This window comes from Neopsephotus bourkii, unplaced genomic scaffold (genome assembly GCF_033783945.1).
Source record: "Neopsephotus bourkii isolate Nb327-2 ecotype Australia unplaced genomic scaffold, CSIRO-AGI_Nbou_v1 NB_1287, whole genome shotgun sequence".
Classification (NCBI taxonomy): Eukaryota; Metazoa; Chordata; class Aves; order Psittaciformes; family Psittacidae; genus Neopsephotus; species Neopsephotus bourkii.
The window spans coordinates 4,423,263-4,450,124 of NW_026901771.1; the positions used below are offsets into that span (position 1 = coordinate 4,423,263).

Below are 26,862 nucleotides of genomic sequence, written 5' to 3' on the forward strand. Positions count from 1 at the left end.
GTGTCTGTTAGCATCTGTGCATTCCTCATCACCTATCAGGAGATGCTTTAAAAGCCAGGCTCTGATCTAGTTCTTTCTTTCAGACCAGAGGTGTTGCTTGGAGCAGAACTAACAAATACCTGTATCATAACAAAAGCATTCTCCACTTCTTTGTGCTGCAATGGCTTGGGTGAGAATAGCCTAAAACACGTTTGCTACCTGTGCACATTGCTCTAGCCAGAGAAGTGAGACCCCAAAGAGGCCAAGGGCACCACACACCTCCTGCAGCGATGGAAAAGCTTGGCCTGATGAGGCAAGTGAGATCTTTTACCATGTTTTGAGCATTGATGCTGTGTCACCATCTTATGGGACAGTACAAGGGCCTCAGATGAGTCTTGGTGGTGCAGGGAGGGAAATAACACAAAATCTGTTTCTCCTTAAAAGCAGCAATCCTAGCACTGGCAAAGAAAGAGATATTTAATGTGAAGGCAGAATTAGCCTGTTAACTATCACAATATTATAGCCTGTTATCTATCATTGTCCATGCTGCAGTTTGGCTCAAAGAGGGAAGGCTGTTCCCACTGGGAACACAGTTTGCAAGATACTCTAACTTCATAGCTGGGCATCACCTCAAACTAAAGATGGGAGCATAAGGAGGGGGTAATGGCCTCTGTGTACACCTGGATCCCGTGGCATAAAGCAGAGGTGATGTGCACACAGAAATGACAATTCCCACCAGAGCCAAAGGGGTAGCATCAGAAAAACTGTTCAGAGAGAATCTCTTGGTGGAGGGCAGGAGGACAGAAAGTGGAAAGTGGGAGTCATGGTCATGTCTTCTCACTGGGTCCAGGGCCCAGCTCTGTGGAGAGAGGGCAGGACAAGTGCTCTGATGAAGCAGAGTGGTGGCTATTCCCGCAAGTTCCCTCCTTCCCAGAACCCTGCCTGCACTTTGCTTGTTGGTGCTCTCCCCAAACCAAGGCTTTTGGGAATAACTGCAAGTCCATCTTTTGCTGCAGAAAGCAATAAATCCACATTCTGGCTCTTGGACTGGTTCCCAGAGTTTAGAGACTTTTTTTACCAGAGCCTTGCTATTTATTAGAAAGTTCTCCCAGGGTCTCTTTCCTTCTCTTCTTTTTTGGCAGTAGATTTTAGCATTAAATTAATCGAGTTCATTTGTCTCAGTTCGATGATAAGTAACAAGATGCTGATTTTTAAGAGTGAGATGCTGGAGAGGGAGACGTTGCCCTCTAGTGACTTAAAGGCAGGCAGCGTATATGGACAAACCACGAGTTCTGTTAAGGTAGCAGTAGAGCGACACATTTCAAATGGAAGTTTCTGACAGATGGAGGCACAACGGCATTTGTGGTGAGGGCTGAAAATGCCCCACAGCTGTAAGGTGGCCCTTAGCACCCACCATGAGCCATCTCAGCATCCCTCGTCCCAGTTAAGGCTCCGTTAAGGCTCTGGCACATAGCAGGACAGCAGGGGTCACACACCCCCCTCCTGCCCAGCCAGAGCTAGCAACAAGCTACCTTGAACAAGCTACTTCTCAAGTACCTCCAATACCCCTCAGTTAGTGTTCAGGATGAGTGCCATCACTTTGTGCAAAACACTCATTGACCCCATGTCTCAGCACATATACGCTGTTTAATTTATCCCTCTTTTGCTTATGTGAATGCTTTGGGAATGTCTATTGTTTTTAAGTGCTGTGCTTCACATAGAATTGTAGAATGGTTTGGATTGGAAAGGACCTTAAAATCATCCAGTTCCAACCCCCTGCCATGAGCAGGAACACCTCACACTGGACCAGGTCACTCAAGGCTCTGTCCAGCCTGGCCTTGAACACTATCAGGGATGGAGCATTCACCACTTCTCCTGGCAACCCATTCCAGTGCCTCACCACCCTCCTTACATCTTACATGCAAGAAAGACAGTTCCATTTTGGCCACTGTTTGCCCCTTCTTGTTTTAAAGGCAATCATTCAGTTAAGGAGAGAAAGCAAAACTGAGAGTTAAACAAAAAGTCACAGCCAGCTCTAATGAAGTTATGAAAGTCAAGAATTCTCCTTCTTTCCCTGATAGTGCCTTTGGGAGTCCGCAAATACAATGAAAGTAATCAAAAAGAGGGGGAGAACGAATGAGCATCACATCCCTTCCAGATGCTCTGAACAAATATAAAACTTCTGATTAAATTTAATGTACTTCACATAAGTCTGTATTTGTCAAGATGCTCGCTTTCTTTTAGAGGAAAATTGGAAAACATGAAACATGAAACTTATTCTGTAGCTGAAACACAATGCGGTATCCTTTCCTGGAGGAAAACCTTGGGGTAAGGGCAGGATGTTGCAATCAGGCTGGATGTACAAGTGAAAAGCTATTTGCAGGAAGTTTGTGGTGATAAGAAATGCAACAAGTACATTTGGCAAGTTGTTTTTTTTATCAGAGACCTCCTGTACAACTTTCCCATCACTGCAAGAAACTACCTCACAAAAAATTCCCACACACCCAACCAGACCCGCCCTAGATGATATAAGATAGTATGTAGTGTACCTCAGACCTATCTCTGATATAGGAGTGTTCAACTGCTTCAATGAATGTATTGGTTCTTTGTTCAAAGCCTTTCCCTTCACTCCTTGCTAGTGGCCAGCTGTGTCAGGTCTCACTGTTCTGGAGAAAAAGATGGAGATGATTCCTGTGCCTTTGTGGTCAGGTGTAACTTACCTTCCAGGGCAGATCTTTAGTTTTAGAATAGAATCATAGAATAGTTAGGGTTGGAAAAGACTTTAAGATCATCTAGTTCCAACCCCCCTGCCATGGGCAGGGACAAATATGTATGATCCCAATGTTATTTTCCATGGCAGTGTATGCTAGCTGATGCATTTGCCTGTGTATCAACAAGAGAGAGCAAAAAATGATCCATCATTCCGTGCTTACTTACTGGCTTTGCTGATTCATTCCTGGCTGTGAGAGGCTGCTGCCCTGGCAGAGCAGCGCCTTCCACCTCGTGACTCCACAGTAGGCAGTGCATGCCCACAATTTCACTTCATGGAAGGCTGTGAACCATGGCAACTGAGGACTCAAGATATGCAGCTGTAGCCAAGATATCACCACTGAAACACTACCCCCTGGCTACAAAGGGAGATAAGTTCATTAACAGCCATAACTAAATTCCGAACAGATGATGCGTCAGAGCAGTAAAACATCAAACTTAGGGTTAAGAGCTCTGATCATTTTCCACTGTCCTCTCAATCTGCTTTTGCCCTTCTCCAGCTTCAGAAGATAGCCTTTTGACCACAAGACAAAACCAAGGCAAAACAAGAGACACTACTTCACTGTCACAGCTGCTTGAATCTGCTCAGCAGATTGACATCTCTTTGTTCTTTACCAAAACAGCTCTGCTCACCTGAAACAGCAAGACCATGCTTTAAGGGACGGTGTCATCACAAACCCCCATTTAGAAATGACCCTGGAGAACAAAGGTTTAGCAAATGGAGTTACCAGTTCAAAACAGTTCCACACAATGTGGTTATCCACATAGAAAGATGACTTGGAGAGCATGCCCAGGTTCTGAGCAAAGAGGGTGCTGGTTTCATGGTAGGGTTAGGTCTGCACGCTGGGATCGGATAAAGGAGACCGGTAGAAGAACAACCATACAGTTGGGATGAGGAAGCAAATAGAATTGACTAGACTATTCCAGTTGGAAGGGACCTACAGTGATCAGCTAGTCAAGCTGCCTCACCAGTTCAGGGCTGACCAATTTAAAGCATGTTATTGAGAGCATTGTCCAAGTAACTTTTAAAGGCTGACAGGCTTGGGGCATCAACCACCTCTCCAGGAAGCCTGTTCAGTGCCTGACCACCCTCATGGGTTGTCTCTTCATACTTCCTAATGTGAAGTCTAAACCTCCCCTGGTGCAGCTTTGCCTCGTGTTCTCCTCACAGGACATGCCTTTCAGCCACCCCTCTCCCAGTTTGCACTTCTGCCCAGTGCTATTCCGTCCCAGCTGCAGGATCTGGCATTTGGATTTGTTAAATTTTGTCCCATTAAATGAACTTTAATTAACTTTATTAATCATTTTCCAATGCTCCAATCTATCTAGATGCCTCTGCAAGGCCTCTTGTCGCTCAAGAGGGTCAACAGCACCTCCTCCAAGTTTGGTATCATCAACAAACTTGCTAATGGTGCATTCAACTCTTGAATGCACATCATTGATGAATGCATTGAACAGCACTGGCCCTAGAACTGAGCCCTGAGGAATATCACTGGTCACTAGATGTGGAAGGATGGTTGCATGACAGAGGAAGACCTGCACTCCTTGGAGTGAGCAACCCAGTCTTTAGGGTGTAAGGGAAAAGGCCAGGGCCTAGCCCTGGCTCTTGACCTTTCTTGAACGCCTTTAGCTGAGAACAGTAAACAACTCTTGCAGAAGTGCCCCGGGGACTTTCCAGAAGTACATCTTGCTTGAGCAATGTAAGCAACCCTGTGGACAGCTTGCCATCACCAATCAGATGAGAGACCGTGGCGTGTGACAGCGGACGATCACCAGTCAGAAGAGAGACCGTGGCGCTTGACAGCGGGCTATCACCAGTCAGAAGAGAGACCGTGGTGTGTGACAGCAGGCGATCACCAATCAGAAGAGAGACCGTGGCGCGTGAACTAGACACATGTAGCTCTATTCAGTACAGACATTTGAGCTCTGCCTTTCAGCCATTTCTTCACCCAGCACACCATGAACCAGCTCATCCCACAGCTGGGCAACTTTGTCCAGAAGGATGCTGTGAGGGACAGCATCAAAAGCCTTACTAAAATCCAGGAAAACTCCATCCACTACCTTCCTTCCCCTCACCCACTAGGCAGGTGACCTTATTGTAGGATATCCAATCGGTTAAACAGGACTTTACCTTTGGGAACCCATGCTGACTGATGATTGCATTGCTCTTTAAAGGCACTTCAGTAATACCCAGCATAGTGTTTTCCACAATTTTTCCAGGAATTGAGATTACACTAACAGCTCTGCAGTTCCCTGCGTTCTTCCCTCACACACTGATTGTAGATAACACTGCCTAGCTTCCATTCAGCAGGGATCTCCCTATATTCCTAAGACCTTTGGTGGATGATCGAGAGGGATCCTGCTGTAACATCTCCTTCAGTTCTGGGGTGAATCCCATCAGGTCCCATGGATTCCCATGGACTTGTGAAGACACTCCCGCGTACAAAATCAATCCAGAAAGCAGAGGCTGTGCTAAAAATGCATGGCGAGACCACGATTTGACACAAGGGGGAGACGCTCTACCGTGGATGGTCAACTTAAAGCCCATCCACTGCAGCAGCTCGCTGGAGCATGGGCTGTAAACGCTCTCTCTGCACCCCCCTTGGGCAAAGGAGATTATGACTTACTTTCCTGTGCTGGTGTAAGAAAGAAAAGCCCAATTTGGTTTAGTTTTAGTGGTTTAATAGCGTTAAACCCAACATCCTTTATCTCATCCTAGAACTCTCTTCTTTTGAAACACTAAAAATGATTTTCTTTTAAACATCCAGAATATTAAAAGCACGAGGGGGTTGGAGTGAACAGCCTGTGAAAAACATCCTCCTTCTGTACGCCACCCCAAATAACATGGGTGCTAACAACTAAGGAAAGACCTCTCTTCTTCCAGCCTAATGGATGGAGCCAGGGGTGGGAGTGAAATCTGCTCTGGCAAAGCCCCCTGGTTGTGTGGCACTAAAACAGCTGGCAAAGGCAAACATGAAGAGAACATCTTTGAAGCAACTGGAAGACAAGTGGAAGTGGAGGAGAGAAAAACTAGGAGGAGGCAAAAAAAAACGCTGTTCCTCTTCTTGCCTCCCTTAAGCTATTCAACACTAGCAGCACGGTTATCTTCATACTGGAGCAGGATCCCATGGAACTGGAGACAAAGGCCTTGGAGAAAGCTTCCACCTTCAGTACACTTCAGAAATGTTCCTCTGCTCTTCTGCAGAGCTGGCCTGTGAGGTAAGCAGGGAACTAAACCCACTGTCCTTGTGAGAAAGGGGCAGGCAGCAATGCGCTAGGTTACACAGCCGGTAGGCAGCAGAGCTAGAGTTCTTGCACCATCTTTCTGCTTAGGTGCCACAAGACTTAAGAGACACAGAACAAGGCAGTAGCCTGCTCTGGCTGACACAGAAAGTTGGGCTTCACTGGCTGTGGCTTCCAGACAGACTGTCACTACCGAAAGCAAATTAGATCAGCTGGGCATCAAATGATACCTCCCTTCGGTTTTCACCACCCACTGCTGCCAACTTGACACTTCTCTTTCACGCTGCATGTGCCAACTGCCTTACAAAGCCAGCTGCAGCATCTACTGGAAGGACATGAAGAACAGCCACAGGTTGGGAGAGAAGGTGGGGGATCGGCTCACAGCTGGAGCAAGGAGACCTTTTCCAGCCTTAGTCCAGGCAAAAAACAGGGCTCTCCAAGAAGACTGAGAGCCTGCTAGCCACCACATCCAGGTCACTGGTGTTGGCATATTTGAGCAGATTGGTGTTCTTGAGAAAGTAATGCTTGAGGAAGTGCTGGCTTACACACTTGTGCAGCTTCTGTACCAGCCTCAGAAAGGCTTCAGGGAAGCAGCGCCAATCCTTGGTGCGTGGGTATTTTTCACACGTCCAGAATAGCACTGTCTGCAAGAAGCAGATGGGAGAGAAGAGGTGTTAGAGGTTCTGTCGAGGGCTCACACAGCTTACTAAGGCACTTTTAGTGCTAGTAAATGGCTGACAGCCTTGGAAATCAGAGAGACTCACATTGCTATCTTCCCCTGTTAACATTTCTGCGACACAGGGATCACAGCTAAAGCCTCCTCTGGGAATCAGGCAAAGCAGCTCTGATGTGCCTGGTTAGGATCTCTCCCAGAGGAGCCCTTCTCCATTGACTGGGCCAGGAGCCCGAGGAAAATAGTCTTCCTAAAATAATCTTAGCCTATTTGCCATCTTCCAGCAGTAACCTCTGTATAAATGCCAGGCCTGCTAGGCTGTAGAAAATAGCCCATTATACCAATGTAAAAGCCAGTCAGTGCAAGGAGGGAGAGAAAAACAACCAGATTAACATAATTATTTATCAGCTTCAGCCCTATTTGTGCTGAAGATGTGCACAGATCTGCATCCCAAACACACTGAGACTCCAATCAACTACAGCAGGTGCAGAGCATGCTTTCTGGTCAAGTGCAGCCTCATTTTTTCTGACCTATGATACTTGCAGCAAGTGCTATGCTCTATTCCTTCAAGTTTATGATGTGTAATTTTACATTTGAGAAATCCACAGTTCAAATAACAAAATGCATATGATGATTGCTCTTAGAGTATTATTTTTACACTGCCCACATTGCATTTTTCAGACTCTCCTGACTGAGAAGAATTTTCTCAAGGTACTTACTGTGCCAAAACAGTCATACTAACTGCCTTGGTCAACACCAAATCAGTCTGTAAAGTATAAAGTGGGTTCAATAACTCGGCTAAGTTCCTCACTGTCCTTTGAATCCCAATTTAATTTGGCAGATTCAATGACCTCAAGAGACCCATAGACATTATAAGATGTGGCCAAACTACACCCTTCAACTGTTTCTCTGTTTCTTCAGAGATAGAATCTGTTCAAAATAACCCACACTCTTCTGGATTGCCTGGGTTTGGTTTTTTCCTCCAACAGGCCTTGAAATAGTTGTATTGCTGAAAGATTTCTTTTCAGACACCTTATCCAGTGTGAACAATTTTGTGTTCACAGCTGCAATAACCACAAAGACTCTTTTTAAATGCTGCCAGGGAACAAAAGACATAGGCATTTGAGCTGGAACTCTGTGAAAGTTATTCCTTGGAGACTTGCAGAGCCTTTTGTCACACTAAAACTACTCCAGCATGATCCATGGACAGTAGTTACAATTAAGTTTCTGGAGGCAAGGAAAATAGTACTGATTTTCCAATCAGATGCCAAATCTATCCCCATCATGTACTGAACCATCCCTAAGTGCTGGCTGTCTACTGGAGGCACAGAGTTGTCTTTCAAAAGGCACCTAGGTCTTTTCAAACTTCCAAGCATTGAACTTCATTCCTATGGAGGTGAGCATAATGAGTGTGCTTATTCGGTCCGCTAAGGCTTTTGCAGCTTCTGGGGCAAGGATTTCCTCTGCCGTAGAGGGATTGTTTTGTATGGAGCCTTGTTTGGTCATGATTGGTGGATACCTCTGACAGGAGAAACCTGATAGTGTGAAGAAAGCTAACAGCCTCTGCTCAACTGCTGGTTTACCTACTGACTGTTTCTCTCTTGGTTTTATTTATTTATTAATATAAGTGATGTTGAAGCATTTCTTTTGTCTGGAAAACCAATCCTTTGCAGTAAAAGCCTGAAGTGCAGTTACAGTAAAGAACTGAAGAGCTTCTAAAGAGCTTTTTTATTTTGATTAAGAGTCCATACAACAGCACTTCCTGCACCTTTTCTCCCTCAGCCAGAGAAAGAAATTGTTACTAATGTTTAAATGGTTTTCCACTTCCTCCTTTTATCTGTGACAGCTTTCCCACCAGGTTGTTCTTACAAGCACCAAGAAGTTTCATGCTCTGCTAAGCTATAACCAGCCTTGCCAACTCCTTTTTTGAGTCCGTCTTGACTTACATTAGTCCCATGACTGCAATAGCATCTGATGGTTGCAAACTTTACTTTAGGAGAAATCTTAGTGGCGTATCAGTAATGTGGAATCCTGTTGGCTTGAGGCTTTAAGGTAGGAGAACAGCCTCTCCCTGGCAGCTCCAGGAGGATGGAGGCCCAGAAAACAAGACTGCTTTGCTGTCTGAGAAATAATGCTGCCTGTGGTCCATCAGTGTCTGCAGCTGTCAGATGTGGAGACACAGCCATAGCAGAGCCTTCTATCTCTTCTTTACAAATGTTGTTTGAAGCCACCTTGAACCCTGAAGTACGTGTGGGGAGGATGCTACCACCCCTTTACCTCTTTCTTCCTTTCCTACCCCAGGTGAAACAGCACCAGAATTGTAGCTTGCACCTCATTCATGAAATAATGCTCACCTAAGAGAGTTCTGTTTGCTGCATACCCACAAAGACAAATGCACAATTTTCCTCCAGGCAGATGGACAGGCATGGATGGCTGGGATAGTCAAGAAGCAGGAGGTAACCATGCACTTAAAGACAAAGTTACAATGCCTATGTGAAGTCAAAACAGAGCAGGGGCCTCAACTCTAATATTATTTATGTTGCCGCAGTCACAATGTTCCTACAGACTTGAGTTTCCTGTTGAAGTTTGAAACTTATGTTTACTGAACATCTTGCCACTGTAAAGCAATGAAATGATACTGCAGTTTTGACAGTTACCTTAGAAGTTACATAGACACTACAGTGATTTAGGATATGATATTTTGACATTACTGGATGGAAGCCACTGCAACAGATACTAAGACTGTATCTTGGTATCACGGTGATGCCTACCTGCAGGTGATAAGCTGTGATGACAGGCTTATTTCCAGCACACCAGACATCTTCCTTCATCTGCCTCATGACCCTGAAGCACTTCATGCGACAACCACCATCTTCATCAAGTCCTTCCATGAGCATACGCTCAGCACGGGAGAAGCACAGCTGCCAGTGGTAATTGGAGCGGGCCAAAAGGTCAAAACCAAATGACTGTGGATAAAAGGGGAAGCGTGGTACTAGATCAGAAGCAAACTTCTCTGAGCAGTGCAGAGGGATGTTATGAAAAGGATGTGTGACATCTCTCAAAGCTTATTCTAAGACAGGTTTAGCAAACACGAGTCAAGCTCCCACCCTAATTCTTAGTCGAACAAACATGCAATGTGTTTTCTTTCCTTGTGTGATATCAGTTGCTCTGAGGAGATCCAGCTCTAGAACCACCAGGTACAGTACTAGCGAGGCCACTAAAGCAGAGGCACAGCTCTGCTGGCACTTCGCCGTGGAACAGCAGGACATGCATGAGAAGGGAGCAGGACTAGAAGGTAAAATGGGAACTGCATGAACATGGCAATAGGGCTGAGCTGGAGTGCCAGAATCCAGCCATGAACACTGTAGGGAAAGATGGGATTAGGCTGGAGGGAAAACTGCGAGATAGCAGCTCATTTGCAGAAGGTTTACATGAGACAGAGCAGAGCAGCAAGAATGATGAATGTCAGCCCTGAGCTATGCAGGCAGAGCTGTGTACGAGAGACCCATCAGTTAACCCAGTTTTGTTCCCATAGAATTCACCACTCTAACAGGGGGAAAAGTCCCTGACAGAATACTTTGCAATGTCACTTCTCTAGAGAATACACCTTCCAACCATGCTGTTGCCCACCATCACCATGCAGTCCTTCATTTGGGAAAGCACCGTCACACACTTGTGAGGTATATTCTGGCACAGAGCTAATGGTGCTTTTTACACTGCTCACCTTGATGCACTGCACTTTTTCCTGGGAAGGCCAACGCTTAAGGCAACGAGGCCACCGGGCTTTCTCAGGCCAGCAAGTTGGAATCTCCACAGCAGGGACCAGCTCCACCTCAACCTGGGATTCTGAGGTCTCCACAGCCACTCGGACCCCTGAGCTGAAGCTCTCCAGCATTGTCACTTTACCTGTGAAGGAACAGCAAGAAAAGATACTAAAGATTAAAAGATCCTTTTCTACAAGCCAAGCAAAAGGCTGTCTAGGGCCTTGCAGTTCTATTGGTCTGTTTGAGCACTTTCTCTCCAATGCCATAAGCAGAACACAAGGAAAAACTTATTACCTAAATCTACCCATCTACCCTGGGGAACAAGAACAAGAAGATGAAGGAATGACAAAGTTCTCAGCTTTACACTCAGTAAAACCATACTTTATTTTCTGCTGAGGGTCCTCTTAAATCCTAGAACCAGCTTCTTAAAGATACAGATAAACAACTGGTGCAACCTAACATATCTAATGGTATGGTACAAGGAGATTACTGCAGATTAGAGGAGACCAGATGAACACTTCATATCTAAAGATGTCCTTATTCCCTCAGACAATCTGTAATCAGTCCCAATGACTTACCCTTGCTGGTCATTCAGAATGGTTTTTGGGCTATCTGTAAGTTTTGTTTCTGGAGATGCACTTGCCTAAAAGCCAAGAATTTGCCAGAATTTATGGCCCATTGTGCTGAGCAGTCATCAAAAAAGGGCTGCTTGCCTCACTGGGACTGCTGAGTGTCAAAAAGAGTTTGTTCCATGGTGGTACGGAGGAAAGAAGTTTCCTTGGTGAAAGTGGCTCATCTCCAGGAACATGCTCTAAAAGAGCAGAAAGGAATGAATGCTGCAACTAATGGATTTCTTAGTGAGATGTCTCCTCTTGGTCCAGCTGAGTTCATGGGAGAAGTTTCTGTCCCCAGCTTTCCCTGTCACTCTGGCAGGGTCACTGTTCCTTCAGCTTTGCCATCTGAGCCAGTTGTGTGATCGTGCTCTAACCCGCTGAAGTAAAAGTCAGAGCACATTTACTATAACCAGTTTAAATAGCAGCATGTTAACCCACCTCATTTTGACTGGCATGGGCTAAGGAGAAGAAGCATACACAACAGACTTGAAGGGACAGTGATAACCATTTGGGATGGCAACCTTTCTGCCCTCACAGAGGAGATACCTGCCTACTCCCAATAGCAATTTAGCATCTCACCCAGACAGCACAGGGTAAATTACCTTCTCAGCAGTGGAGTCCATCCCAACCAGAACTTCATTACCGACAGTAAAACCTGCATATTATTTCCCCACTGAGCCAAGCCTGGCACCAAAACACCCCTAGCAGCTTAAAGGGATTACAGCAACCACTGTGTCAGCATGTAAATATGTTCACAGCATTTCCAAAACCATTTCAATTGTGTTGCCTGTTTTTCCACTGATGAAAAGTGACACACCTCAAAAACTGGTTCTGCTGGTGCTCAAAGACTTAAAAACAGGGAAACAATGAAATCAGGGGAATCTTTTCTTTATCTTTTCCTGTACTATGCGATGGAGGAAATACATTTTTCACAGAAACAAATGAAAATGGTAATGACTTCTCCTGACTTCATCTTAGCCCATCTCCTTTCAGGTGGCCTTACAAAAAGAGGCATCAGAATCATCAGCCCAGACATCACTCACTGGGTCCCTTGGAAGTAACTCTTCTGGCTCCACAACTTGGTGTACTGCTGCTGAACACAATGTCAGGTTTTCACTTCAACACAATGACTTTCACACAAGTAGAGCCTCAGATGCAAGCCCATTCCACCTGGTCTTCCCTCTGAGCCTCAATTGTGACGTTTCATTCCCATCCACCTTTCTATTTCTATAAGAACAAGCATTCCCTGGAAGAATGCAGTGACCTAAGCTGAGATTGACTCGAACTTGTTTTCTTCCACGACTAAAATTCAGAGTTCAATCAGATTAGTGGTAATGGCTCCTATTTCTCTGGAATACAGAAGATCCATATTAGGCTGCTGATGGGTGAAGTCATCCTGGAAATGTGCTGTGAGCAGAGGCACCACAGTCTGGATTTGATCATGTCACAGTATCTTAATGCAAAAAGATGGACATAGACTATTTGGTTTGGACCAAGTCAAATGGTCATTAGCTGAAGTCTATAACATGCCTCTAGGGTGTTAAGAATTAAGCATGAGGATCACTGTTCAGGCAGCATCAGCTACAGATGTTGCAGCAATGAAGGCATGCTGCATGCACTGCTGATTGCATTATGCAGTTATCAACACTTCCACTGTAAATAGCCGGAGGAAATAAACAGGCACAAGATTGCTCGATATACACATACAAAATAAACAAGATTGCTCACAGAGGGATCAGCACCACTACTGAAAGCAAACTTCCCGAGTCCCGTTCTCCTGAACAGGACTGGATTAACTTGGACACTAAGGAAAATAGCGCTTGTTCAATAGATTTTGCTTAAGTAGAAATCCTTCTGCTTAGTTTCCACCACCCTATGCTGAAAGGCTATGGACAGTTAAGGTTTCCCCAGAGCACTGTCTGCCCTATGCACATCTTCAGACACTTTCTCCTCAGACTTATGCGTCTTCCCTATATCCAGTTTTCCTATACTAGCTTTCTTGATAGTCTAAATATATTGGAAGTGCTCTAGTAGAAAAAGATTTCTCCCAAACAAATTCCTTCATGTTCTGAAAATCTGGGCTGCATCGTGATTGAACTGTGAGGGTGATGTTGCTGGAGACCATACCCACATTCCTACGAAAGGAGCAACAACTTGGGTACAAAGAGTCCAAGAGTCGCTTAATTCTATCTTCAGTGTGGGTCTATATATACATCACTGCTCCCTTATTTTGCAAGGGTTTAATGTTTCTTGGCTTCTGATCATGTGAGCCAAACAAACACTGTGGGTGTGATTGTTTCCCTCTATCAAGTGCAGAAGACATCTAGTTCCCTTCATACCTGTCCCCACTAAACTCACTGGAGAGGTTACAGGAGGTAATCGACTTCTCCACCAGCTCCCGGAAGACGATAAGGACTTTGGCTGGAACCAGATCACCTTCGATGTTCACATCCTTTTCATGCCACTGCTGAAGGCTTTTGGAGAACTGCTCCACCTCCAGCCATTGATGCAGTTCCTCAGGGTCCCGCACGGAGGAGAGGAGCTTGGCTCCATGCACGGTGTAATAACGCCAGTGCCGTACCTGGCATTCCCTGTACCCAGTCAGGCCACGCAGAGGAACTGTGATGAGGAACTGGCTGGGTGCTAAGACCTAGGAGAGTGCAGAGACATTGAGAGAGGAGACAAGGGCAAATCCATAAGCCTGAAGAGGAAAGAGGCTTAAGGAAGTAATAGGTAAAACTGGGGCTTTGGAGAGATGGAAAAGCCATGGTATGATGGGAGCAGTTGAATATAGCCAGGACCTGTTCTGTGCCTGTCTGAGGGTTATTTGGAGGTACACAGACTGTAATGAAATTGTCTTAGGGGTCTGATGTGACAGCTATGGCCCATAAAAGATGAGAGTGCATTGATTTGTCACCACACCTGCCATGGTTTCCCCCATTCCTTGTTATTCCTAGTTTGCAGTTGCATGAGGTGTAATAACTAGCAGCTTCCAAGGGAATCATCAGAGAGCATTTTTGGAGATGCAGTAAAGGGAAACGAAATAGTGCAAATTACTGCCTCAGAACTGTTACTAGAGAAAAACCTAGATCTCAACAGCAACAATAACTATGGCAAGAAGTGCACTTTCTGATCTCTTTCAAAGTCCACTACAGGCATCAGAAAATAAGCATATGGACCATTCATTTTAGAAGTGTTTCCCTATGTATGGCTGTCCTTTAAGAGACAGAGATGTGAAGCAAGTGACACACCTGAGCCTATGCAGGCAATGGCACTCAGAAATAAACGCAGGTCTCAGCCAGCTACAGTATGAAACAATCTCCTGGTGAGTGGCAGACACAAACAGTGAAAGAAAGGAAATGGTAACCAAAGGAAAACCCTCAGATAGGCTTGTTTGCAAGCCAGTTGACTGACCTCACTTTGGGAATCACCATTTCCCAGTGAAAACAGTGCTGAAGCAGTATTTGCAAAGAGTGAATAAGGCGACACAAACACCATGAACCCTCACACTGACCCAGGACTCAGCCAAGCATCTCCAAACACTAGTTTGGAGCCGTCTGACAACTGTGGCTCCAGAGAGGGTGTCCAAACTCCTTCAGATTTTTACCGTGTTGACTCTGAAGCTTTTCACCTCCACTTGCTACCAAGCGTAACTTACACTGACATTAATAAAGTGAAGCTGCTGCATAAGCAGGATGCGAAGTGACAGTTGTTGCTGCGAGGTGGGTACACCAGAGGTGAACAAACACTTTGTCACTCTTCTGTAATAAACCAAAGCATTCTGGTGGCTCAGTTGAGTTAAAATATTACCACAGAGGTACCAGTGCCATTACTTGAGGGCACTAACGGGTTTTAGTGACCCTAAGTAGCATTTCTGAGACTTCTACTCACACCTTCTGCCCCTGAGCCTGGGACCCTCATTTCAGCTCAGCCCCAGGCTATGTCATAGGAGTGCTGGTCTCCAGCTGTGTGACAGCTATGCCTGTCATAGCCTGGCCAAGTTGTTGTCGTACCTGCAGCTGCCTTCCCAGCTTGAAGGGAAGGTAGGTCTGAAGCCTCAGACCTACTTGGCTGCTCTGGATTTGCCTGTTGGTCAATAGACTGCATCTGACCCTGGTTACCACCACTGGCCTTGATCCTGACTCCGATGAGTGCTCCTGGCCTGATCTGACCTCTGACCTGCCTTATCAGCACAGATCTGCTTGACAATCTGTGCTCTTGGCTCACCCCAGCTACCCTCTCTAGTTCTGCCTTGATTGAGGACCATGGTGTTAGGTGCTTCCATATTATCATGCTCACCTCCTGGCTCCCTTGCCCACAGGGAGTAGCTGGTTTTCTTTGCTCCTTAGCAGTGGATTGAACATACAAAAGATGGCCAGCAAGAAGCACAGAAACGGCAAAGGAAACACGAGAAAGCCCTTCTTTTGTCAAGCGTGAACCACCTAAAGGCAGGATGGTACCGGGAGAATGACACTGTGGACCAGGCTGACATGCACAAGTAGGTTTGGTGGGGCTGAGAAATCCATGTGAGCAGCTCAGGAACAAAGTGCTAGGCTCCATAAGGGAAAAATAGAGTGTCTGTCATACACCTGATGCTCATCTCACTGCACTATTCCTTCTCACACCAACACGCTGCCTTGTATGCACTGGCACCCAACAGATTTTAAAGGGAAGAGTTGCAGGTGTTCTGTGAGTCACAAGGCTCCTCCACATGGGGCTTACCAGGAAACGCCAGAAATCACAAGGCTGGGCAGCCGGTGCCCTCTTGGTGTGAACAAATCCCAGTCTCACACCTATGATGGTCTTGCATGCCATGTGCAAACCACGGGCCCCAGCAAGTCACAGGCTTGAACAAAAGCCTCACATTCTGGGGTGTGAAACTTAGGACCAATTCTGCTGTATCAAAAACCTGCCTGCAGTATGCTGGGCAAATGAAATACAGCCCCATTCTTGCAGTCCTGGCCAGGATATCCCAGGAAGGCAGAATTATTAGGTCAGAAATAAAGCAAGAGCAAGAAAGCCAGTCTCTCGTGGAGAGGATGAAATAGCCATGGGAGGATCAGTTAGGTGGGTGAAGAAGAGGGTGGGTGAGGAGGAAGCAGTCACAGGGACCTGCAGGCACCAGGAAGCTTTTGTACCTGGATGGATGGGTGGAATGGGCGCTTCCCCCGAAGCAGAGCTGACCACTTGGCCAGTAGAGCTGGCTGGTCCTGAGAGACGCAGAAAGGAAAACAAGAAGAACAGAGAGAAAGCATGTGCCAGGTCATCCATTCACAGAGAAAAGCTGCAAGCTTCCTTCGAGCCTATTTGTTAAAGGAAAATCCGCTCCCCCTCACCCCCACCATGATTAGAGAGTTAAACACTTGGCAATGCCTTTGGGCAGTGTTGTACTAGTAATTACTCAGGACAATAACCTGCTCATTCCAGCCCACTGAAGCCTCCACAGCTTTTGCATCAGCCCTGCAAAGTTGGCAGCTGCAAAAACGATGGTTCACAACTAAAACAAACACTTTAAAGTTTTAAAAAGATTATATTTTAATTTTATTTCAAGTTCTTTGTATTAAAGATTTTGACTTTTTGTCTCCCAAATTACAGAAAAATGTTGACTATAACCACTTTTCAATCTATTCCTCACACAGCCCCGCATATTCGAAGGAAGTTTGTAGCTTCTCAACAAATCTGGACCCTTCACCATGTTAACTTAATTTTTTTTAACCAGAAGCAGAACATTCTGAAAAGTCACTGTAAATTTGACAGAAAAAAAGACTTGCAAAATTAAATAGAGAAAAGTTAATACATTGGCTTTCCCTTGAAGCAAGCCCCTGCTAGGTTACATTAGCAACAATATTAAAGATCCTATTTTGTGGAAGCAGAGCAGCCCAAGCCCCACTTCGTCATTAACCCATTCTTTGCTGCTCCCATAGCAACTAGACCATTTCCCGGGCCCTCCTAGTGTGACTTCCACAGATTTATAGCACTGAGTTCAGCTGAATAACAAATCTGATGCTTTTTGATACATTTTGAGGGTTTCTTTTAAGGGAGGTTGTTCAGGTCAGCCTGCCATAATACCACATTACTGCTCAGTAATGGTCCCCTTGTTTTTGTTTGCCCTGTTAGACCTCTTTAGCTAAGCAGGTTTGTTCAAGTATAAGAAGAGGATGGCAAACTGTGGCACTAAAGAACACATGAACCAGGATGTGGCATTATTTTATGTCACTGTGGTCATTCCTATTGGCAGGACCACATGCCCTGGGATACATTAAGTTCCAGAAAAGATACAAACCTGAATGTGTTTGTCCCCAGAGCAACATTTCAGACTAGATGATTATATCCTGCCTCTATCTCCATACCCTTCCAGCAGCTTCATACACACAGAGCTCTTCCCTTTTAATCCCAGAGAGCTGCAAAAGTTGCCTCATGCTTTTATATATTTGCTGTGCTTTGATGCATAACAAGCTACATTTTAGTATAAGGGTTGACAGAGCAAGACTATGCAAACTGGTTCAGATGAAAACGGTCATTTGCATCTGAAGTTGCCATTGCTGTGATTGTTTCTTATATCACAGAATAGTTAGGGTTGGAAAGGACCTTAAGATCCTTGCACTTGCATTAAGTAGTCACAAGAAATAACCAGCCTTCTCCTGTCACAGCTAGAACAGGACATTATCATTTTGGTATTTGATGGGCTAAAACAGGGAGGCATTTAACTTCTCCCACTAACCAGCATATTTCTTTCCAGTAAGAAAGAACTTTTCAATCCATGACTAAGGAAACCCATATTTCTCTGAAGGAGCTTTCTAATGTTCACAGCGGAAGAAGGATTTTTTTCTCTCTCTTTTTTTTAGTGGTTGACAGGTTTTCCACCTGTGAAAAATGTGACTCATAGCTCAGGAAGACATACATGAGTGGTTTTTCTTCTACTGCTACTGATGTGCAGGTTTTTCTTTCCATCTCCCAAAGAGCTTTGGCTCCTGTTTGCAGATTGACAGCTTTGGCAATAGACATTCTTTGTAAAAGCAGCATCTGTAAAAAGAGGCTCTGCCTGATTCACCCATCCCTCTCTGATCCTCCTCTAGTTGTAAGATGTCCACGAGTAAGTGCCTATAACCAAGTCAAGTCACTAGAACCTCACAGAGAACCATCAATGTGCACCAATAGTGGCATTTTGGACGAGGTAACTGTCTATACAAACACTTACCCAATGGAGAAATCACTTACTGATACCCACAAGCTGCCAAAGAACACATCAGAGCTCTTATTCATACCTTAATATTCTCATTGTGAATGCCAGAGTTGGAGATAGCCTGGAAACGTGTGGCCTTATAGCTGATTTCTGCGGTCAGTTGCTGGATAATTTTCTGCACCTCCTCCACTGCTTTGGAAACCAGATAATGTCGCCGTTCTACCTGCCAGTTCCAAGAAAGACACTTGGTATTATAGGTAACTGCAGTCCCTGTCTCCAGTTGGAAACAGAGACAAGCAACTTAATGCATCCTGAAACATTTGTGCCTGTGCTGCACTAGGAATAAAACTTATTGTTACTGGTGTGTTAACAACCAACTTGCCATGAGACAGAGTTGGTAAGCATTAGCTGATAAACATCAGCTGGTAAACACGCGAGCGCCAATGCATAGGACTGCGAGAGTTAATTGATATTTCCATGCCAATGCCACTGGATGGAAGAGAAAGAGTTCATTACATGAAAATTCATGTAATGACTCTTTGTATTCATTCCATAAAAATTCACTATCAACCAGCTACCGTCTCATTCTTTATCTACTTGATGCAGGTAAAGTATTCCCCTGCATATACTAGCCATTCTTATATCCAGGATATGTTCCATTCCAAGAGCTAACAAGACTTCAAGAATCAGAGATACTGAGTGCATTAGTCAGGTTGTGGGTGTATGTACGTGGCAGCATTTAGATCATAGAATAGATGCCTACATTATATGTTAAAAGTATTCACACTGTCTTCATATCTGAAATTCAAAGGAAAGTCTGCTCCTAGATAGTGAGCAAGTATCTTTCCAAAGCTGGTCTCACTGTTCACTAGGTGTTGAGATGAATCTAAACCTTCACATACACCTGAGAAATAAAAAGTGCATAAAGGCACGGTCAAAATCCAAATAAGGATATTCAACAGGAGGAACAGGAAGGAACCATGTTAGTAAAGGACATTTATATGTTTCCCAAAGATCCTTATACATTTGCCAAAGTGAAAAGGAGATTTCACTATTGATAAATTTCATTAGCATACTCATCATTACTTATCCATCCATAACTACCTCTGTGGAGTGAAATAGGAAGACTGTTTACTGTCTTTTTTTGCATCTTAATGCTCTATCTCATTCGGTTTCAATTTTTGCTTTAATTTCTTCTTGTTTGTTTTTTGTTTTGTTGGGTTTTTTCTCTTTCCTCACCATATTCTACTAAATCTCATTCTGTTCAGGCAAGAAAATGAATTTCAGAAACAAATGGGAGGTTTTAAAAACCTAGATCAGAAAATGAAACTCCACCTGAAGCTAGAATTAAAACCCCAATCGGGCTGTTTGCAGGTAGGGAACAAGAGTATTAGAGCATTAACAGCTTGGCTAAAGTGAATGATCAAGCATAACTGACGCAGTCAAACATAATTACTACAGTCTTTTGTTATTATCAAAAACCAAAGCAAAAGGAAGCAAAAACATATGGAAGAAATATCTTACAATGTGGTGGGCTGCTGGCACAGGGTGCCCGGAGAAGCTGTGGCTGCCCCATCCCTGGCAGTGTTCAAGGCCAGGTTGGACACAGGGGCTTGGAGCAACCTGCTCTAGTGGAAGGTGTCCAACCTCTTTACCATGGGCAGGGAACTGGATGAGCTTTAATGCCCCTTCTAACCCACTCTGTGATCCTATTCCATAACTCCTGTGTCCTGCTAGCTTAAATTCTTCAGCATCTAAACGACACAATTCCCTTTAGAAAATACCGTTGACAAGCACTTCATTAGAAGTCCTTTTGGACACCTTTCTGTCAAAAGTTGACCTGTCAGACAGAAAACTCAAGCATGCTGAACCGTTTCCCCAAGCCCTGGGAGGTGACAGGTTCACTTCTTCACAATAAAAACCATACAAAGGATTATTGCTTGCATAAGATCAATTAGCAAATGAATAACAATTGACTAACACTGAACTTGAAGATGAACAGAGTTTGAATACTTCCCCCTCCAGTTAACTAAGTTAATGTAACTGCTTAAAGCAGTCCAATAAGCTTGACTTGCTCAGCAAGACACATAATGGTTTCTCTAACGAGAAAACAGTATGAGTGATAGGGAAAGTTGTCCACCTCTAGCAGGTTTTAGGTACAAAAAGTAGACTTTTTCTGTTGAAAGTAAACAATCACTGTGGGTCAGCTCAAATGGAGATTTAAGAGTGCCTCTGTATGCATTGCTCATGTTATATTCTCTCTGAGGGGCTCTCTGCCATTTCTAGAGTCTTGGTCCCATTTAGTTTGCCATCATCACCTACAGGCTACAGCAGTTGCCATTAAATCTTTAAGAGATTATATACTCTCAAAAACCTATTAAGGAAGTGCCACTGAGCACCTCTTTCTGCATGTACTCCTCATCACTGGGGCAGGGATATAAGAACAAGGGGCATGTGACAGATGGTGCTAACTGTTGCTACCCATAATTAGCTCTCTAATCATGCTGTTGGAAGATAAAACCTTCCTACAGAAGGGAAGGCATAAAAGAAGACAGAATATGACTGAGTGAATGCAGCTTCCGAAGAGCCAAAGAATTTATCTGAAACGTCTTTAGCACCAGCACAGACATGTTGGTGGAAGACACAGAATAAGCTCTTTGTGGGACTGCCATTTCTATACCTACTGGCTCTTTCTACGATTCCCTTTACCAGGCCAAACCAAATGCACAAAACCAGAACAACAAGGTCATTTAAGGGTTTATTATGGAGGAAGGAAACAGGACTGGGATATACTGAGGACTGTTAAGAACATTTGGGTTTGTTCTTATTTACACAGTCACATCCACTCCATATGCACTTTCCATCAAGTTTTCCCTTTGTTGAGTGACTTAAGGAAGACATCTTTGATATCACAGATTCATTGCATCAATTTGACCTGTTTTCAAAACCAGGCAGCATTTGCCAAGCTGAATGGGGCTACCTGAAGGTTAGGCAGCCTCACTTGGACAGAAGACTCAGAAGCAGGCACAAACTCTGAATCCATCAGAGCTGGAGGGCTGCTAAAAAACAGACTCGCAGTAAAACCTAAAACATTGGCAACTCTGAGCCTCACTTAACTACACACTGCTTCTGTTCCCTGTACTTATGGCTGTCATATGAGCATCTTTCTGTGCATGGCTTCCCTCTGTTCCCTTCTTTGTGGCTCTGCTTCATAAACCTTCAGAGAAGTGTTCACTATAATAGCTCACTGAACAGATTCTGATGGAATGATTTGCTGGTGCACAACATGGCTGAAAATGAAAGTTCTCACAGAATTATACCTACTTGTCACCAAAACATTTCCACAGAGAAAATAAGCCTTTCTTACAAGCCCCTTCATGGAACCAGAATATTTCCTCCTGTGCAGAAAATAAAGCCTTACAGTTTTCCCTTTAGAAATTAGTTTTCACTTTGGCATCTTGCATTTTGTTGAGGAAGGCAGAATATAAAATACGATCTAGCTAAAGTACTGTGATGAAACACGCCTGTTATGGCTCACTTTGAGTTACTTGCATTAAACAGATTGTTCCATTGATGATTTTATTCCATTTGACTTTACTTCATAATGGAAAAAAAAACTGAGTGCTGGAATAGATCATAGAATAGAAAATGTGGTTCCAGCCTGCATGTGCTAATGAGACATGTTATTTTAATTATGGACTACAGAGAAGTATCCTTAGCTGAGGTGACAGACTGATGAGTGAATTCTAACACTGTCTGTCTCTCTCTAGTTCTTACATGCATCTTTCTTAGAGGCAACCCCTGGTGTAGTTTCAGTTTTCCTTCTGTCAAGCCAAGCCCACTGGACAGGAAGAGAGGCAAGGACCTTTTCTTAGATTAAATGCTGCTAATTACAACTAGTCTCACATCTGGGATTCCAGATCAGGAGCAGCTATTCAGGACAACTGAAGAAGAGGACAAGCACCTTGAAGAATCAGGCAACCGGCTGAAATCCCTGATAACATGCTGCAACAGAAACCTAGAAATCTCATTAGAAATGCAGCTCTCATGAAACTTCACCCAATCTTGCCTCAAAAATGAAGACAGCAGGCGAGCAACTAACTGTCAAGTTTGGCACCCTTCAGAATCAACACCTAGTGTGGGAGACAGAAAATCTGGACAGATAAAGCCTTACCTTGCTCTGGATGTAGATTTCTACATCTTCATCTGTGAATGGTTTCATGGCAAGATGGTCTTCACTGCTCTCAAAAGTGTGAAATCACTCTTCACTCATTCACCTGCCTCTGGAAGCAGAAGGGCACTCAGAGCAAGCTGCTCAGAGCCTTCTTGCCCTGCGAAGCTCAGGTCGCCTAACTCCTCTGTGGACGAAGAGGAGAGAGAAGGCAAGGAAGTATTTTTATTGCAGTTTGAGTTACAATGGTGACAGCCAGCTGCTTTGGAAAACTAGCTCTAATTATTATTTTCTATGTTCAATCATTATTCTTCTTATTACTTTCAAATGGTGGGTCTTGCATGCAGGCACACACAGAAATATCCCACCTACTGCTCTGTCTCAAGGCAGATCTGGAAGCGCCTTTCAGATTGCACTGCAGACTCAGTACACTCATGTACAGCAGCATTATTCTCTGTGCCACAAGTACTTCCTTGCCTCACTAGCCCTTCGCTAAACCATTTGTTAAGCACTCTCAGCTACCCCTCATTGACTTCAATCCATCCACAATTTCTGTCTGAAACTGCACGGGTATTTTTACACTCAGACCATTTATTTGGGTTGCAATCTGCAGCCTCTGTTCCCCTCTGCTCCCCTCTACTTATATCTCTTCTCTCTCTCTGCCTGTATTGACAGTAAATATCCCGCAGCCTGTCCTCTCCCGTAGTTTGCTTCGCTTTCTTTACAGTAAACAGCCGTGTCTCGTTTTCTGCCAGCAGCTCAGCTAACAAACCCATATGGATAATTCAGAGGGAAAAACAATTGATCAGGCTCCATTGATCCAGCGAGGGATGGTGGCTATTAGAAAAAAGGGTACATCAGCACATGGAAGGGAGCAACAGAGTATAGAGATGAGATCCCATGCAGCTAAGTGTCCCTTATTAAGGAAGACACACTCCACTTGTGAATAAAATCATTATTTCCTCCTGGAAACTGAACTTTGACATCCCTTGACTGATTTATTACCTCTACAGATGGTGGCAAAAGGCAGCACTTTGGTAGGCACTGGGTGCTACCTCAGAGCAGGTGCTGTTGTTGCTAGTTATCCTTCATGATGTTCCTTATGAACAGTCAAATATTGAGTATGTTAATGGAGTACCAATACCTGCAGGGTATCTGATTCCTCAGGATCTACAAACCAAACCTTTCTCTGTGTATCCCAGGCATCTGCCTTCATCTTTTTTCTAAGGGACTTGAGGACTCCTTCACGAAGATGTGTAGGCATTTACTTCCCAAACCAGCTCCCATAAGACCTGGGCACTGAAAAAAATGAGGCACTCGATATTTAGGGAATCATACCTTATGCTTGCTCAGCTCTTACTTACTGACTATTTTTCACTTGAGGGGCTAGCAGCATATGTGAGTCAGGAAGGAAGCCAGACAAAAGGCAGGTTCTGAAAGTGAGTGAAACAATATGTTAGGAAGAACTTGCCATCCCTGGCAGTTTTTCAAGGCCAGGTTGGAAGGGGTTTTGAGCAACCTGGTCTAGTGGAAGGGACCTTATAGCTTAGAACCATCTAGTTCCAACTCCCTGCCACAGGCAGGGACTGCTGAGACACTGTGCCAGAGCCTCAGCACCCTCACAGGGAAGAGCTTCTGCCTAAGAGCTCATCTCAGTCTCCCCTCTGTCAGGTCAAAGCCATTCCCCTTGGCCTGCACCTGAAGGCCCTTGTCCAAAGCCCCTCTCCAGATTTCTTGTAGCCCCTTTAGGCACTGAAGCTGCTCTAAGGTCTCCCTGGAACTTTCTCTTCTCCAGGATGAACCAGCCCAGCTCTCTCAGCCTGTCTTCAGAGCAGAGCTGCTCCAGCCTTCAGAGCATCTTTGTGGCCTCTCCCTGGACTTGCTCCAATAGGTCCAAGACCTTCTTATACCGGGGGCCCTTGCGCTTAACACAGCACTGCAGGTGAGGTCTGCACTGGGAATGGCTACCTGACACCTCAGAGCCCCCTTCTTTTCCCTTGATTTTTGAGGAAGCTTAAGCCCCCATTGCAGTCTGGGCATATTTCTGAGAGGGGGGATCACCCTCAGGTAGTTCTTGCTCAGGACACTGCAACCTTCCTTCCCTCTCTGGTGTTCCCCAGGAGGTTACCAGCATTACTTACATAGCTGGCTGACCACAGGCAGTCCCCCACATTCTTCCTGATGATCACCCATTGACTTATCCAGCTGTTCTTAAGCATTTTCAAGACACACTTCAATATCTTGGGTCTTCTTAAAGCCACAGTTCTCTGCCTGCTGATCTCCATAAGTTCATCTGAAATGATTCAGCTATGTTGCACACAACCCCTCCTTGATTTGCTTTATTTCCCACCTCACAGCACCTTGTAATGGAATTCAGTTTGTGGCTAATTTCCTTTGTACCCATGTCTTCATTTCCTGCCAATATTCTTCTAAGAGGATTTGGGGATTTCCTAATATCTACAAAAATATTGAATCTATATCATCTTCATTTGTGCCTTTGGCAATATCCACAACTGAGTCTGAGTATGGATCTGTGAAACCCACATAAAACTGTTCTGTGATAATATGTTCTATTCTGTGTTCTAATACCTTGAATGGTATTAGATTTGATCTTGTATCTTCTGAAGCTGGAGATTACTTATGCTTTACGTGCTTGCCTGCCTTTCCTTTCCTCACTCTTCAGTTTCATAGATCTGACAGATATATTATAAAACTACAATCAAAACCAATCTGAACTGCGAACTGTACAATAAAAACATCACCTCCATCATGTGAATAACAGCAGTTGTATTCACTGGATGAGAAATTCCAATATTTTGCCTTTTTCTGTTTGGCAACTGTTTAGAAGAACTGCTCATACGGAACAGTAAGCATGTATGAAAAACCTCCACTAAATCACACAAATGAGTCAGCCCAATGTACCACTTGCGACTCACAGATGATCTGCAGTGGCAAAAAAAATAGGTCCTGTTGAAGATGCTGCCTTCCAGATGAAATATAATCCCTAATTCACAGTTGCTAATGATAACCCATCACTTCTTGCTCTAATTACCAGAGGCATTAAGTCTGTTGCATTAACTGAAGCGTGTACTTGGGTCAAGAGAGATTACCAAAACAAATCATCCCAGTAGGCTTAATAACCTCTGACAGTTCTCTTGCCTTCTTAAACTGTTGCCCCATTTCTCCCCATTAGTGGATTAAGTGACTGTACAAAATGAGTAATTGTAGCTTGGATCCCCTATAACATTTACTCTGTGACAGTCTTTAGCAGTGATAATTCAGTGGTGTTGAGGGTCTCCATTCAGATGATAGTAGCACAACAGGCTTTTTCGGGGAACAAGTTCTGTGGATTTATTTGGGGTTTTGCTTTGTCTTTTAAACAAGTAGATATGGGCAAAGGGGATGCTTGGGATGGACTACAGGGAGAAAAAAGTGCTACTAATTCACTGTGACAGCATCAGAATCACATATGGATGCCAACTTGAAATGCTTCTCCACTCATTCCCACCCCTTCCCAATCAATACTTGGCAGGCTCAAAAATGCTCCACATGCCTATGCTGCTTGTTCTCACTGCCACACGTTCTCACATTAGCCTTGGGCCTGCACTTCATATCAAGTAAGTTAAAGGTTTCTATCATTTCCATACAAAGCACAGCACTGGATCAGGTCCAGTGGGGTTTATCAAGCCTGAGATCTTTTTTCCATTCGTGGCCAGTCAGGATATGTCAGGGAAAGGCAGAGAGTTTTTTCTTGGAATGAGTTCTCTTAACCCGGGAAGAGTTTGAAACCCCAAATCATTTACAACCTGAGTGGTTTCAGGCTGCAGTGTAGCATTCCCAAAGGATCACTACCTTAGGATACAGGAAGTTCTGACATTATGATGCTGCTAGTCACCACTGACCAGCCTCAACTTAGCAAATTCACAGAAGTCCAGCCAAATTGTGCAACTTTTAAGAAGCAAGCCACTGTGCAGCAAATATAAATCATGCAGCAGGGCTTCTAGTATTGACAAGATCACTGGCACCCAGCACGGTGAGCTTTTAGAGAGCCTGGAAAATCCCAAGTTCATTACGGTCAGCTCAGATAGTGGCAGGGGTGCAGGAAGCTAGGAGCCCTGGCTGCATCGGCTCTGAGGCTCCCAGGAAAGATGACTGAGACATTGGGCAGAAAAACTAGCATTTTGAGTTCTAAATGCATGTATTGTCCTCTGGAAGTTCACTGAAATAGTGCAAGTTCAGTGCATTCCACTAGACCACTTCCAAGCATCTGCAAAGGATATTTTTTCCTCTATCACTGTTTTATCCATCACTAAACTACAAGTACTGATCTATTGTTTAAGTCAGGATGTCCCACCATCTATATGCCTAGGTAAATGGCCTGAATGCCTAAAAGGAAGCACTCAATACCAAGAGGCTTGCACTGATTTAAACACATGGCTGAAAGAGCAGCATCTGGAGAAAACATG

The 26,862-nt window shown here is 44.4% G+C and overlaps 1 protein-coding gene and 1 long non-coding RNA gene across 2 annotated transcripts in view; one reads left to right on the forward strand and one right to left on the reverse strand.

Annotated features, from left to right (window-relative positions):
* The window catches only part of LOC133218815 (uncharacterized), a 65,431-nt gene that overhangs the window by 24,716 nt on the left and 13,853 nt on the right, over window positions 1–26,862 (forward strand). The gene's annotated exons all lie outside the window — the stretch shown is intronic.
* Window positions 4,705–23,611, reverse strand: MAB21L3 (mab-21 like 3). The gene is made up of 6 exons (XM_061365603.1): window positions 22,400–23,611; window positions 18,308–18,448; window positions 13,401–13,692; window positions 10,389–10,570; window positions 9,436–9,630; window positions 4,705–6,635 (listed from the first exon to the last, which is right to left on the reverse strand). Exons 1-6 carry the CDS (start codon window positions 22,445–22,447, stop codon window positions 6,402–6,404), a joined length of 1,092 nt encoding a protein of 363 aa, XP_061221587.1. The 5' UTR covers window positions 22,448–23,611; the 3' UTR covers window positions 4,705–6,401.